The sequence below is a fragment of the Thermothelomyces thermophilus genome, chromosome 4 (assembly GCF_000226095.1).
Source record: "Thermothelomyces thermophilus ATCC 42464 chromosome 4, complete sequence".
Taxonomy (NCBI): Eukaryota; Fungi; Ascomycota; class Sordariomycetes; order Sordariales; family Chaetomiaceae; genus Thermothelomyces; species Thermothelomyces thermophilus.
The window spans coordinates 2,948,229-2,961,463 of NC_016475.1; the positions used below are offsets into that span (position 1 = coordinate 2,948,229).

The 13,235-nt window shown below is 51.0% G+C and overlaps 5 protein-coding genes across 5 annotated transcripts; 3 read left to right on the forward strand and 2 right to left on the reverse strand.

Annotated features, from left to right (window-relative positions):
- Positions 1–1,770: 1,770 nt before the first annotated feature.
- Positions 1,771–2,073, forward strand: MYCTH_2042312 (uncharacterized protein; the record flags this gene model as incomplete). The annotated part of the gene is made up of 2 exons (XM_003664293.1): positions 1,771–1,916; positions 1,947–2,073. Coding segments are annotated over 2 exons (273 nt in total), but the record flags the coding sequence as incomplete, so codon positions are not given.
- Positions 2,074–4,115: 2,042 nt separating this feature from the next.
- MYCTH_52892 (uncharacterized protein) lies at positions 4,116–5,525 on the forward strand (the record flags this gene model as incomplete). Its single annotated transcript, XM_003664294.1, has 1 exon — positions 4,116–5,525. The coding sequence occupies one exon, from the start codon at positions 4,116–4,118 to the stop codon at positions 5,523–5,525; it is 1,410 nt and encodes a 469-aa protein (XP_003664342.1).
- Positions 5,526–5,654: 129 nt separating this feature from the next.
- Positions 5,655–7,131, reverse strand: MYCTH_2315625 (uncharacterized protein). Its single transcript, XM_003664295.1, has 2 exons — positions 6,899–7,131; positions 5,655–6,808 (listed from the first exon to the last, which is right to left on the reverse strand). Exons 1-2 carry the CDS (start codon positions 6,973–6,975, stop codon positions 5,989–5,991), a joined length of 897 nt encoding a protein of 298 aa, XP_003664343.1. The 5' UTR covers positions 6,976–7,131; the 3' UTR covers positions 5,655–5,988.
- Positions 7,132–7,553: 422 nt separating this feature from the next.
- On the reverse strand, positions 7,554–8,210 carry MYCTH_2307074 (uncharacterized protein). The gene is made up of 3 exons (XM_003664296.1): positions 8,141–8,210; positions 7,839–8,015; positions 7,554–7,775 (listed from the first exon to the last, which is right to left on the reverse strand). Exons 2-3 carry the CDS (start codon positions 7,965–7,967, stop codon positions 7,683–7,685), a joined length of 222 nt encoding a protein of 73 aa, XP_003664344.1. The 5' UTR covers positions 7,968–8,015; positions 8,141–8,210; the 3' UTR covers positions 7,554–7,682.
- Positions 8,211–8,378: 168 nt separating this feature from the next.
- Positions 8,379–10,395, forward strand: MYCTH_2307076 (uncharacterized protein). The gene is made up of 2 exons (XM_003664297.1): positions 8,379–8,993; positions 9,059–10,395. Exons 1-2 carry the CDS (start codon positions 8,676–8,678, stop codon positions 9,995–9,997), a joined length of 1,257 nt encoding a protein of 418 aa, XP_003664345.1. The 5' UTR covers positions 8,379–8,675; the 3' UTR covers positions 9,998–10,395.
- The last annotated feature ends 2,840 nt before the right edge of the window (positions 10,396–13,235 follow it).

Sequence of the window (13,235 nt, forward strand, 5' to 3'; positions counted from 1 at the left end):
ATAAGCTAGGAGGTTATAGTAGGCAAAGTCAAGGTAGTACTAGCTAGGGCGGCCCTATAGAAAGCCCTGGGGGAGGACCTCCTCTCTATAGGCCTATTAAAGGCCTATAGGCGGCCGTTCTACCAGATACTAGCTAAACTAGCCTTGGAGAGCCTACGGCTCGGCTGTTTCCCGGCCCGGTTTAAAAGGGCTAAGACAGTAGTCCTCCGTAAGCCCGGCAAATCCCTATAGGCCTACTTTACCCTAGGTAGCTATAGGCCTATAGCGCTCCTACTAATAGTAGGTAAGGTGCTAGAGGCTATAGTTACCTAGAAGGTAACGGCCGTTACAGAGGCCTACGGGCTTCTCCTGGCCGAGCAGATAGGCAACCGGGAACATAGGTCTATGGAATTAGCCATTCGGCTTGTTACGGCCTAGGTTTAGAAGGCTTAGAGGTATAAGGCGGCTACCTCCCTCTTATAGCTTAATATCTTAGAGGCTTTTAACACTATTAACTATACCCGGCTACTAGCCACTTTACAGAGCTAGGGCTTCCTAAAGTGGTTAGTAGTCTAGGTCAGGGAGTAGCTATAGGATAGGGTAGCTATCCTTTACTTCGATAGCTAGGAAATAGGGGATATAATGGTAAGGGCCAGGGTCCTATAGGGGTTACCCCTCTCCCCTATACTATTTATCCTCTATATAGCCTCCTTCTACTAGGCCATTCGCTAGGCTAGCCCCGTAATTAGTTTAATAGGCTTTGCCGATAATACTAACCTCCTAGCCTTTGGGAGGGCTAAGGAGGCCTATAATGGTTAGCTATAGAGGGCCTAGAAGGCCTGCCTCCAGTAGGCAAGGACCCGGGGTATGGCTTTTACCCCGGAAAAGTGCAAGCTTATCTACTTTAACAGGGGCCAGAAACAGTGGTCGCGACCGCTAGAGCTCCTATAGCCCGGAGGGGGTACTACTACTATAGCCCCTTCGAAGTCGGCCAGATTCCTCGGGGTCTAGCTAGACTAGAGGCTATAATAGGGCCCCTACTATATAAAGGTAGCTAAGAAGCTAGAAACCCAGGAGTTTGCCCTAACTAGGCTCGCTACGAAGACCTAGGGCCCTAGCCTCCTACGGGCCCACGAGGTCTATACTAAGTGTATCTATAGCGCCTTAGCCTATAGAGCCTCGAACTTCTATAAGCCTACCAAGCCAGGGGGTAAGCCGGAAAGCCTTGCTAGGGAACTATCGAAGGCCTAATATAGGGCCCTTCGAGTAGTTACCGGGGCCTATAAGGCTACCCCTATCCGGTGCCTCGAAACAGAAGCCTAGGTACTACCCCTCGACCTCTATCTTAACAAGAGGCTAGCCGACTTCGAAGCTAAACTTGACTAACTACTCTTATAGACCAGGGCAGGTCTAGGGGCCGCCTAGGTCCCTATAAGGGCTCTTATCTAACAGGCCTATAATAGGCTTAGCCAGAGGTTCCAGAAGAGAAGGGCCAGGGCAAGGGGCCGGGAGCCAAAGCCTATAGCCCTAGAGGTAGTAAGGTCGACGGTCCGGTAATAGGTTTAGGAGGGCTATAGAGGGGGTCGACCCCCCCTACAGACCTTACAAAGAAGGCCACGGGCGACGGAACTAGCTATATTAGCCAGCTAGAGCAACCGTTAGAGGGCCGACTAAGCCGGTAGGAGGATATAGCGCGTATTAGACAAGGACCCTCTGTGCCTGGTTTTTACAAGGGAAGGCCTACAAAGGTACTAGGGCCTAACAAAGGCCTAGAGCTCCCTACTGGTATAGGCCCGTACAGGGGCTATTAGCCTCCGTGACTTCCTTTTTAAGGTTCAAGTTCCGGGGGTCAGTACCCCCTACTGTGCCTATAGCCAAGGGAAGGAAACTATAGAGCACCTAGTCGTATGGTGCCCGAACCCACCAAGAAGCCGAACGTAGGAATCCTAGGAAATACGGTCGTAAAGGGACCTTGACCTCGTTTTGCGGGGTATAGGGGCCCGTAACCATCGTTTGGCAAGGAGGGTTCTACGGTGGCTAATAGACCTAAGGAGGCTCCCGGAATACTACCTTGTAGGAGGGCTAGACCGGGAAGGAAGGCCTCTTTAGGGCCATTCTAGCCACTTCTCCTTTTCTTTGTAGTGTATTAGTATTCTAGATCAGGCGTTAAAGGAGGGACAGAGGTTTTTATCCGGCCTATTAGGCACGGTTTCCTTTGTATATAACTAGAGAGGCTCTGGCATGCTTATCAACATAACGGCGTAGGACTAATAATAATAATAATAATACTATTATAGTTAGTATAAGCATTATAAGAGCTATTAGACGTATAGGCAATTAGTATATATCTTCTTATATTTATAGAAACTATATATATAATAGTAGTAGTAAAGCTAGCACCGGAATGATTACGACATTTGCTAAAAGAACGTCTTACTAGAGCTAACTGTATATATATTTTATAAGGCACCTTACAAAGCTTACTAGCTACGATATCGCTATATTTAGTTAGCTCGAACGAACTTAACGTAACTAGCAAAGCATTAGAAAACTGTAAAACCAGTAATAAAATCAATCGAACAGAGATAATAGGAACACTTATAGATTAGAAGCTTTAGCATGCTTACACTTTTAAGGCATTATAGGAGTAGGAGTCGACCTGCTAGTAGTTATAGTATTTGCGGCAGGTATACCTAATAAGTCATCTATTGATTCGAGCGTAGGAGGCGTTATCCTATTACTATTACAATTAAAACTAGTAATACTATTACTACTACGGTTACAATGGCTATATTTGATCTATAGCTTTAAAGGAATCGCTTTACTATACTTGACTCTTTTAGACTTCCAAATATGGAAGGCAGGCCCCTGAAGGAGCTATCAAGGTAAGAGCGACAAAGGATATAACACTAAGAATAGTATTACTATAAAGTGTAGTTAAACGACTACTGTGTTTAACTAGGGGGTGTGTCGGAAGCTGTAGAGCTTCTAAACGTATTAGCCACGCGTTTGCCACAGCTGTATGAGGCTGTTTAACGCTTTGGCCAGTCCCTTTATCTATAAATACCACTCTTTTTGTCTCCTTTGTAGATAGCTTCAACAAGGCACTCTTTCCTTCGTATAGCCACCTACTACGGGCACTGCTTTTAACGCTCCCGGAAGCTCATCACTACGTTCGGCAATTGTAATTTATTGTTTATCTTTGTTTATCTCCCGTTCTTATTGTTTAGCATTGCAGCATGAGCTATGCCGGGGATCACTTAGGGCAGCGAGCATCTGATCATTTCAACAGATATGTTTAAAAGGGGGGAGGTGCCTTACCTAGTTGATGTCGGAAAGAATTGTATCTACGGATAATATGCGTGTTTTTTACTGATGGCACGCCAACGGTGAGGAACATGTAATTACGATTACAGAACAGAGACCTAATTAATTATTAAACGAGTAACAAGCGCAACCCGAAACCTGGACTGGGCCGCGGGATCGGGGTAAGCGTTTCAAAAAGTAAGACGTTAGCAGGAGAGTTTCCGAGGCTTCCTCGTACCGCGATAAATCAATATTTGTCATAGGTCCACGATGAGGGGATGGGTCGCGAAGTGAGGCCTGCTGCTGAGAGTTACTAGTAATGTGCACCTTGTGGGACCTTGATGGCCTGGCTGTTCAGGCTGGTCATCAAGGTGCATCAGGCGCGCGCATATGAACATGAGTGTTTCCCTGGCCCCTTCCCTCCATTCTCTGGTCCTCATCGCGTTATTCAATTTTTTTTCTTTACTTTTCTATCCTCATTTTCATCAGACAACTCTCTCGACCGCCGAGCTACGTTGTTGAAGAGTCCTCGTTGCTTTCCGAATATTCTTTTCTCACAAACCTCGGAGCATATTATGCTAGCAGCTGCGTTTTGCTTTTTCCGAGTGGCTATGCTGGCGACTAATTAACCACTGATAATAGTCTCGGCCAGTTGATAGCAACACGGTGGTATGTACTGTATGTATGTACATACAGTACAGTACATTTTAAGCCTATTCACGCCGCCTCAGCAAAGGGCTTAGAGAAACAAAAAGAACAGAGAAGAAGAAGGAGGAGGAGGAGGAGAAAAGGAGTCGACGGACAAAAGAAATCAAACAAAAACAGAAGAGATGGCAGTTCTTGGCCGTGATATCACGTTGCTCGTCTCAGAGCACGTCGACATGGACTCCCTGGCTCGTCTCATGCTCAGCTCCAGGGCCAACTACCGGCTCATCAGGGGCTACGAACGATCCATCGTGAAGGCCAAGATCGCAAGGCTGGTCCGCGATCCCGTGCTCGAACCCCCTCTCGGAGCGGTTCTGTCCTCGTCTACTCCCGACCGGCTTGGTCTGGCCCGCGAGGTCCTAAGCCCCATGAGCTTCGCCGTCGCCCGGGAGCTGGAAGCACGAGAGCGCCGCATCGCCCGTCTCCTGGGTTCCCCGGGGTCTCCACCCTCGGGCGGCCGTCCCTCGCAAATCACCGACGCCATCGGCCGGCTTGTCCTCTTCCGCGACCTCCCGCCGCGCCAGATGGAACGCCTGCTCGACGGCCTCCGGGACGCTTGCAGGGTGGCCGACCGCATCGCCGACTGCGCGGCTCCCATCCGCCTTGCAGAGGAAGATGGAGGAGATGAGGAGGAGGAGGAGGAGGAGGACGAACCCTGGACCAGCGATCTCCGACGAGACGCACGCCAGGCCGCCCTCGAGGAGCGGATCCACCTCGCTCGTCAGAGGTACATCCGCTCGCTGGGTCCCGTCCGCCTCGCCTTCCTGGCGCTCCTGACGAGCCTGGCGGGGATGCTGTACGCTCGACGGCCACCGGACCCCCTTCATCCTCCTTCTGCCCCTCGTGCTCCTCCAGCTCCCGACAACAACAACAACGACGACGACCCAGACCCATTTCGGTGGGAGCGCGTCATCGCGTTCAAGGAGGCTTTTCTCCGGCACGGCACCGTCATCCTCTGCGCTCTGCTGTGTCCTCCCGAGAAGCCCTACCACACGAACATGAAAACAGACGCCGATTGTTCTCCCCCCTCCACCTCTTCCTCCTCATTTTCTTCTTCTTCTCGCTCGACCCACCATGAACACCCCCGGAGCCAACCGACGCGGTACTATGAAGCGCAGGTGGCCGCGGTGCTCACAGAGCTGCTGGAGTACGAGGCGGGGGGGCACTGGCAGGCCTGGCGACCCGCCGACCAGGACGGCGGCGCCGCCAGGCCGATCCCGGACAGCCTGCACATGACCATGATGCAGGCGTTTCGGAGCACGGAGGAGAAGGGGGAGGAGGAGGAGGAGGAGGAGGAGGGGAAGGGGGAGGGGAAGGGGGAGGGAAAAGAAGAGGGACAAGAGGATACCGATGGCGACAGGCGTCTCGGCGCCGGCGTCGTTGCCAATCCCAGCACGGAGGAGGACGCGGTTGTAAGTGATGCATCCTCCTCACCAACGACAGCACCGCCGCTGTCACCCCCGCCGCAGATTCCGACGTTGATCCAGCCGGACTCCAGAGAAGCGCTGATACTCAGGTGGGTCAGGCAGCGGTAGCCCGGCCGAGCCCGATCTGTGTGCGGTTTCTGAGCTGGCCCCTTGGGGCAAATGCAATCTTCTTTCCCTTGATTTATTGACTGTTGGGGTCTGATCCGGGGTTGGGATAGCACCGAGGTGGCATAGTTGGTTTTCTAGAGATTTAAATTGGAGACCAGAATATACGACAGAAGTGGTTCAAATTACTAGGCAACCTGTCAAAGCATAATTACACTGGAAGTGTTCAAGTCAAAAACCTCGGAGCAACAAGCTACAATCCATGCCCAAACAAAAAACTTGTCGGGTTGAGAAGCGAATTATGTGAAATGACAAACAATTAATTGGGAGAGTATCAGGCCTAGACCGAGCGAAGCAATCGCAGAAAAACAACAGCGCAATGAGACTTAAAACCACCATTTTCCCCAGTTGCTCTCACTCGCCCCATGCCGGGACCCAAACTTCATCGTCCCTCCCTCGCGACAGTTTAGTGGATCGTCTCCGGGTTTCCGACCCCCGACGGTGCAGCCGGCTTCTGTTCCGACTCGGTTGCCACGGCCTCGGCCGGCGCAGCGCCGGGCACATCCTTCTTCTCCCCGCCCTCCGCCGGCGCCGGCGCCGCCGCCGCGGACCCCTGGCTACTGAAGCGGCCCAAGACCTTGTCCATCCCCGGGACCTTATCCAGACCGAGTCCCTTGTACAGGCTGCCGCCCGTCTCCTCCTTCTTGAGCTCGGCCAGCCGCCTGGCCTCGTTGTGGATGTCCTGGACCTGCCTCTGGCTGGTGGTGTAGAAGTCGACGATCCGCTTGCCCGTCGGGGTGTTGCTGGCCTTCTCGAAGTACGAGTTGAGCCCGGTGAGCAGGGAGCTGGCGCGCTGGGTGATGCCGTAGCTGGCGTCGGCGGCGCGGGCGTGGTCGGTGGCGTGCGTCCGCTCGTCGAGCTGGCGCAGCGTCTTGACGAAGCGCGCCGTGATGTTGTGCTGCTCGTCGAGCGCGATCGCCTTCTGCAGGCCCTGGTCGGCCACCAGGTAGCCGTGCGCCAGGATCTCGGCCAGGATGCGCGAGCGCGGCTTCTCCTCCTGCGTCAGCACCGAGGATGCGTCGCCGGCCCCGCGCTCGGCCGCCTCCGCCGAGCTCTCCTGCGGCGGCGGGGTCGAGACGTTGTCGCCCGTCACCGTGATCTCGTTGCCACCGAGCTGGGTGTGGTTCAGAAGCAGGGCGGTACGCGCGGCCGTCTCCTTCTCGAAGTTGACGGTTGCGGATTTGGTCTCGCCTTCGCTGGTGATATCGATGGAGGAAATCTTGCCGCTGTGTGATGGTTCGCAATGATCAGCAAACGTGTCTGTCCATCGGACGTTGATGTGTGCGAAGGGCCGGTTGCTTGGGAAGAAGACTTACCAAAAGCTGAAGAAATCCTTAATCTCCTTATCCTCGGTCTGCGCACCGATGTTTTTGACGTGGACTGTGGTCGCCATGGTAGTAGCTGCGGCAGGTGGATTGCTTGATGCTTGTGCGTAGGAGTTGCAGATTGCAGGTCGGTGCAGACAGAACAGGCTCAATGACTGTCGTAGAATATCCGATGAGAAAAAAAAAAATTTCGGCCAATTTATCCACAAACAGGTAGGTTAGTGGTCAGTCGTATTTGAGAATGCAGAGGGGGGAATTGCCGATAGAACGGGCGCTATTACCTTTTTCTAGTCGGGTGACGGTTTAGAACGCGCGTTGGGTGCGGAGGAGGAGCTCCTGTTGAGGGGAGGGGCGAACCATGTCGTCATCTCCTGATTGCGGGGCCGTTGAGCTAGTTCGGTGAGTGCATGTGAATGCTGGGCTGTGCAGTGGCCGAAGTTAGTTGATACCCTGGTGGAACTTCTCAGGTGGCGGTCTCCACGCAGCGGATACGGACCCCTGTTGGCTGCGCAAGACATCGTGGCTTGTCAATGCCTCCGTTCTGAGAAGTACATTCACTTTAATCGTGAATGTACGGATTACACTAGTTACTACGGACCACGAATGAGCACAGACCCTAGAAGGAACCTTATGTCAGGGTCCAGAGACCCTAGACTACTCAGTATAGTTGTATAACCATAAATTTCATTCTACCCTACTCGTGTCGAAGCATATCTCATTTCAAACTCTGCAATGCCGCTAACATTAACAAACCTGAATCACGGCCAAACGCAATTCAAACTGAAGCGCTTGGCTTAGCATGTTCGTGTTTGTCGAATTTCCTCTCAAGTTCGTCCTCCATAGGGCCCCTCGGATTTGATGTCAAATGCTGCCATAGTATTAGCTCGATGTCCTGGTCAATCTTTCTTATTTGTGGCTGCTCAAAACGAACCTCCAGAGCCACCTTGTTGACATCTTCCTTGTGTGACGCATCGTCCGTTCCCTTGCCGGACGCGGGGACATCGTGCAACTGCTTGCCCGTAGACCGCTCGGGAGGAGGTGATTGACCGCCCTCAGGCATGTTGGATATTGTGGGTTGGTAGTGGCTAGATATCGGGAGGGATATTCTCTTGGGCGCAGGATTAGTCAGCCTCGACTCGCCTGAAGCTAACGAATTTTCTTCTCGGGTGAAAGCGCGGGTTTGTTTTACGAGTTGCTGTTTGAGCTGCGACTCTGATACCAGTGTGTGCTCACATTTATACGCTTCGAGCCGTTGCTTGACATCAGTGTTCCTCCACATCCCGTCATTCAAACACATTACATCATGGCCCGTCACCAGTACCTTGCTGACTTGGCTGGGAACGCACTTGACAAGGTTCCGCTTATCGGGACCTGTGAAGCCCCACTCTTTCCTGAGGGCCGCAGTGGGGTTCGGCACCGTTGTAACCGCCCAGGTGGGGGCCTTGTCCCTGAGCCTTCCCAGGACTCCTGATTCACTCCCACACCACTTGGCAGCGCGCGAAGCCAATGGCCGCATAAACGGCCAGATTGCTCCGTAGCGGGCCATCCATTGACTGTATCTGTTTTGGCCGCAAGCTCTTGAAACACTCGTTTCCGAACCGCACTTGAGCTCGGAAACCTAGCTTTGAACCTTAACATTCCGCCATCGTTTTTGATTCTCGGGCCTCGTCCCCCGCCCTCCCACAACCCCTCCCTCTCTCTTCGTTCCACCTCTCGCTGTCGACCTTGCCATCAACTACATAGTACGCGAGTGCACGACGACAACACCATGCCCGATCTCAACTCGATCCCGCCGTCCCCACGCACCCCCGCAGCTCCACCCCATCGTTCCTCCTCCCAACAGACGTCGGCACCACCCGCACCGGGCTTTTCTTCGCTTAACGTTCTCCCCTCGAACCAGAGCGCCGTGAACGCGTCTGCTTCGTCGAGTCTGCCCTCCCCGACCCTTCTGCCGCCAACATCATTTGCAGGGCCTTCGATGGGCGACAACACTGGCGTAGGGCCAGGCCCGGGACCCCTGCGGCATCCCCGTCCCCTGACGGCTGCCGACCTCCACCTGCAGCTGGAAAAGGAACAAGAGGCAGTCGTATGTGCAAAGTTTGCCCACAGTCATGGCCGCCCGAGACTTTAGGCTAACCCCAGGATCGTCAGGTCAACCGCCTCACACGCGAGCTGTCCATTCTCCGCGCCGCACACAATGCCTCGGTTGCCTCGAACGCTTCCTCAACCTCGGCCAGCGCCTCGGGTACCGAGCCCGGCCCGTGGGGAGGAGACATGGCCCAACCCGGCCTAGGCACCAACCACTACCAGCCGATACGCCACCAGCGCACCTCTTCGAGCGCCAGCGCCCGCAGCCTGGCCGCCAACGCCGGCTCCGTGTCGGCGGCCTCCCTCGCCGGCATCTCCTCGCCAGCGCCCGTCCGTCCCGCCGCCCAGCCCCCGATCGCCATCGGCGGCGTCTCCCTCAGCAGGCAGAACAGCAGCGCCTCGCGCCGCAGCCGCACCGGCTCCCCCTCGCCGGCGCCGCCCTCCCTCTCCGGCAGCTACCCGCACCACGGCCACGAGCCGGGCTCCCTGCCTGGCTACTTCAACGCCCGGGTACCTACGCGCAGCACGCAATCGGGCGCCAGCACCTCCTCGGCACTGCCCACCCCGGCCTCCGCCACAGCCACGACGACCACCACTGCCGCCACGACGGGGGGCGAGCTGTCCCCCGGCATCTTGCCGGCCACGTCGCGGTACGAGGAGACGGCATTGCGACGCGCCGAGCTGGAGGAGTACAAGCGCGAGAACGAGGCCCTGCGCCGCCGCGTCCGGGAGCTGGAGCGTCTGCTGCGGGAAGCAATGCTCCTCAAGGAGGCCGGCGGCGTTCCGCAACAAGGGCAGCAGCAACAGCAGCAACCGCAGCAGGAGCAGGAGCAGGAGCAGCAGCACGACCAGGAAACGACCAGGCAGAGGGCCGTTAGTGCGGCCAGCGCTACGCGCAGTGCGGTTGGGGTAGGGGTGCCGGATGAGGAGGTCCGGGTCGGGGAGAGCGCGGCCAGCAGTGCGGTTGGGGCCGGCAGGGGTCGCGCGAGGGCGAGGGAGTGAGCCTCCCGTTACTTTTTATGTCACGCCTTGAAACTGCCCTCGGCCTCCGTTTTTTTTTTTTTTCCTTTGCTTGGCCGCCTCGTTTTATATTTTCTTTCCTACTTTAATGTCTTTCGTCTGTCTTCCTGCTCTGTTCTTCCCTTCCAACCACCCCAACCAAACTTACGGCGCGGCTTGGATTAGGACTAGGTTAACTACTGGTAAACGGGACAAATTGAAAATCTGTTTCATGGTTCAAGTCTATATTTCTTTGCCAGTCTAATTAAATACCCTAGCCAATTTGCTTGCGCCGCGAAACCCGTACATTCCAGGTATGTATGTACGCCAAGTCCCTCCTATGCTAAGTACTATGGTACTCCGTATGTATTATGGGTAAGTTTGACCCCCTGACCTTGTTGGTATTACAAGGTATTACTAGGAACCTAAGTTGAAGAGTGCACCAAGCTTTAGAGCTAGAATTAAGACACCATAACTACCATTAAACCACATTACTAGCAGATAGATAAGATGAAATGCGTATCCTAGTTGCAATAGTTTCCTAGTTATCTGCTTTTTTTCTAGGAGTTTTACCAACTTCCTGACGTAGTGGTTGTAAATAGGTGGCGGTACTGCCCGGAATGTGTAACCAGGGAGTTTTTCTATAGTGCCCTGGTCGGTACCTGGGCAGGGGGTGAAACTTTGGCACCCTACCACACTAAGTGTCAGAAGCTAGGGAGCTTCTAGAGCTCCAGCTATAAGCAATGTAAGCCACCTTACAAGCTCGTAGACGTACGGATCATCTTTCTTTTGTCTATTTATATTGCTCTTTCTCTCCTTTATAGATAGTTTAACAAGGTACTCTTTCTGTTCCTTCCTTACTACTACTCTTAATGCCTCCTATATACTTATTTGAGCTTGTAACTATATTTAGTGATTATAAGCCTAATACCTTGACTATCCCTTTGCTAAACTAGTATTAAATTAACTAGTTAAGAGCTTACTCCTTTATAAATATATATACTCTGCTCTTATTATTACTCTATAATATATTTAATTATAATGGAGGGATAGAGGTTTTTATCCGGCCTGTTAGGCACGGTTTTCTTTGTATATAATTAGAGAGGTTCCGGCGTGCTTATTAGCATAACGGTGTAGGACTAATAATAATAATAATAATATTTAATTATAATTAAGTCCTTAAATAAGTACTTTATATATCTTATTAATACTAATAGCTAGCCTTCCTAATATAGTACTTTTAAGTTAAAGGCCAGATTTCTAAAGATTTAGAGAGAGGTTAATCTAGAAGATAATTATAAACCAAGTAAATAGATATTAAAATACCTAACTTATAAATAAGTATTAGAGAATATTATTAAAGTAGTTTAAAAGTAATATCTTAAAGTGCTTATACTAGTATTAAGACCTTTTAAGATTTCTCTCTTTATGATAGATACCTTTACTTTAATTAGTAATTATATACCTACTATAAAAGAGATTAGTAAAGAGCTTTCGAGTCTAAATAAGTAGTAAAGAATCGATATTACACTTTTTACTAAGAACTCTAGGAATTATATAACGTTTTAGAGCTAGATTAAGAAGACTATAGAACTATATCTCTATTACATTACTAGAGATAGAAAAGAAAGGGGTATAAATAATAACTAGGCTATAGTATAAGCGCTTTAGGATATAATTACTCCCTTAGAAATAGGTATATATATACTAATTATAGCTCAGTACATTACCTACCTAGATACTACTAAGCACTTAGGAGTTAATCCTTAATACTAGCTCTAAGAGTTTAGTATCATATTTAAGTAAGTGCTCTAGTATAATATTCTAGAGATATAAGGTGCCTAAGGAATCTTTGCCTTCCTTAATGCTATTAATATATAGATTTTACTAGATTAGGTAATATATAAGAGAAGAAAAGCCAAAGTAGCAGACATATTAGGCAAGAGTCTTTTAGAGCTTAAAAAGCTTATATACCTAGTAGAGATCTTTATCATTATTATTATTATTATTATTAGTTCTATGCCGTTATGCTAATAAGCATGCTAAAGCCTCTCTAGTTATATACAAAGGAAACCGTACCTAATAGGCCAGATAAAAACCTCTATCCCACCTCTAACGCCCAATCTAAAGTACTAATACACTACGAAGAAAAGGAGAAGTAGCTAGAATAGCCCTATAGAGGCCTTCCCTCCCAGTCTAGCCTCCTTACGAGGCGGTATTCCGGGAGCCTCCCTAGGTCTATTAGCTACTATAGAACTCTCCTTGCCAACCGATGGTTACGGGCCCCTATACCCCGTAGAACGAGGTCTAGGTCTCTTTACGACTATATTTCCTAGGATTCCTATATTTGGCTTCTTGGTAAGTTTAGGCACTATATGACTAGGTGCTCTACAGTTTCCCTCCCCTGGATATAGGCATAGTAGGGGGTACTGACCCCCGGGACTTAAACCCTAAATAGAAAGTCACGGAGGCTAATAGCCCCTATATAGGCCTGTACTAGTAAGGAGCTCTAGGCCTTCGTTAGGCCCTAGTGCCTTTATAGGCCTTCCCTTGTAAAAACTAGGTATAGGGGGTCCTTATCTGACACCCGCTATATCCTCTTACTAGCTTGGTTAGCTCTCTAACGGTTGCTCTAGCTAGCTACTATAGCTAGTTCTATAGTCTATAGCCTTCTTTATAAGGTCTATAGGGGGGGTTGACCCCCTCTATAGCCCTCCTAAACCTACTGCCAGATTGTCGACCCTGCTACTTCTAGGGCTATAGGCTTTGGCTCCCGATCCCTTGTCCTAGCCCTTCTCTTCCGGAACCTCTAGCTTAGCCTGTTATAGGCCTATTGGATAAGAGCCTTTACAGGGACCCGGGGGGCCCCCGGGCCTATCCTAGTCTATAGAAGTAGCTAATCAAGTTTAGCTTCGAAGTTAGCTAGCCTTTTGTTAAGATAGAGATCAAGGGGCAGTACCTAGGCTTCCGTTTCGAGGTACTAGATAGGGGTAGCCTTATAGGCCTTAGTAACTACTTGAAGGGCCTTATATTAGGCCTTCGATAGTTCCCTAGCAGGGCCTTCCGGCTTACCCCCTAGCTTAGTAAGCTTATAGAAGTTCGAGGCCCTATAAGCTAGGGCGCTATAGATATACTTAGTATAGACCTTGTAGGCCTATAGGAGGCTAGGGCCCTAGGTCTTTATAGCGAGCCTAGTTAGGGTAAACTCCTAGGTTTCTAGCTTCTTAGCTACCTTTATATA

What these genes read in the sequence shown, in the direction of transcription:
- MYCTH_2315625 (XM_003664295.1), bottom strand. Translation starts at nt 6,975, where the DNA reads ATGGCGACCACAGTCCACGTCAAAAACATCGGTGCGCAGACCGAGGAT. An exon ending in AAGGATTTCTTCAGCTTTTG is followed by an intron (nt 6,809 to 6,898) that starts GTAAGTCTTCTT and finishes ACCATCACACAG; the next exon opens with CGGCAAGATTTCCTCCATCG.
- MYCTH_2307074 (XM_003664296.1), bottom strand. Translation starts at nt 7,967, where the DNA reads ATGCCTGAGGGCGGTCAATCACCTCCTCCCGAGCGGTCTACGGGCAAG. An exon ending in TCAACAAGGTGGCTCTGGAG is followed by an intron (nt 7,776 to 7,838) that starts GTTCGTTTTGAG and finishes ATACTATGGCAG; the next exon opens with CATTTGACATCAAATCCGAG.
- MYCTH_2307076 (XM_003664297.1), top strand. Translation starts at nt 8,676, where the DNA reads ATGCCCGATCTCAACTCGATCCCGCCGTCCCCACGCACCCCCGCAGCT. An exon ending in AAAAGGAACAAGAGGCAGTC is followed by an intron (nt 8,994 to 9,058) that starts GTATGTGCAAAG and finishes CAGGATCGTCAG; the next exon opens with GTCAACCGCCTCACACGCGA.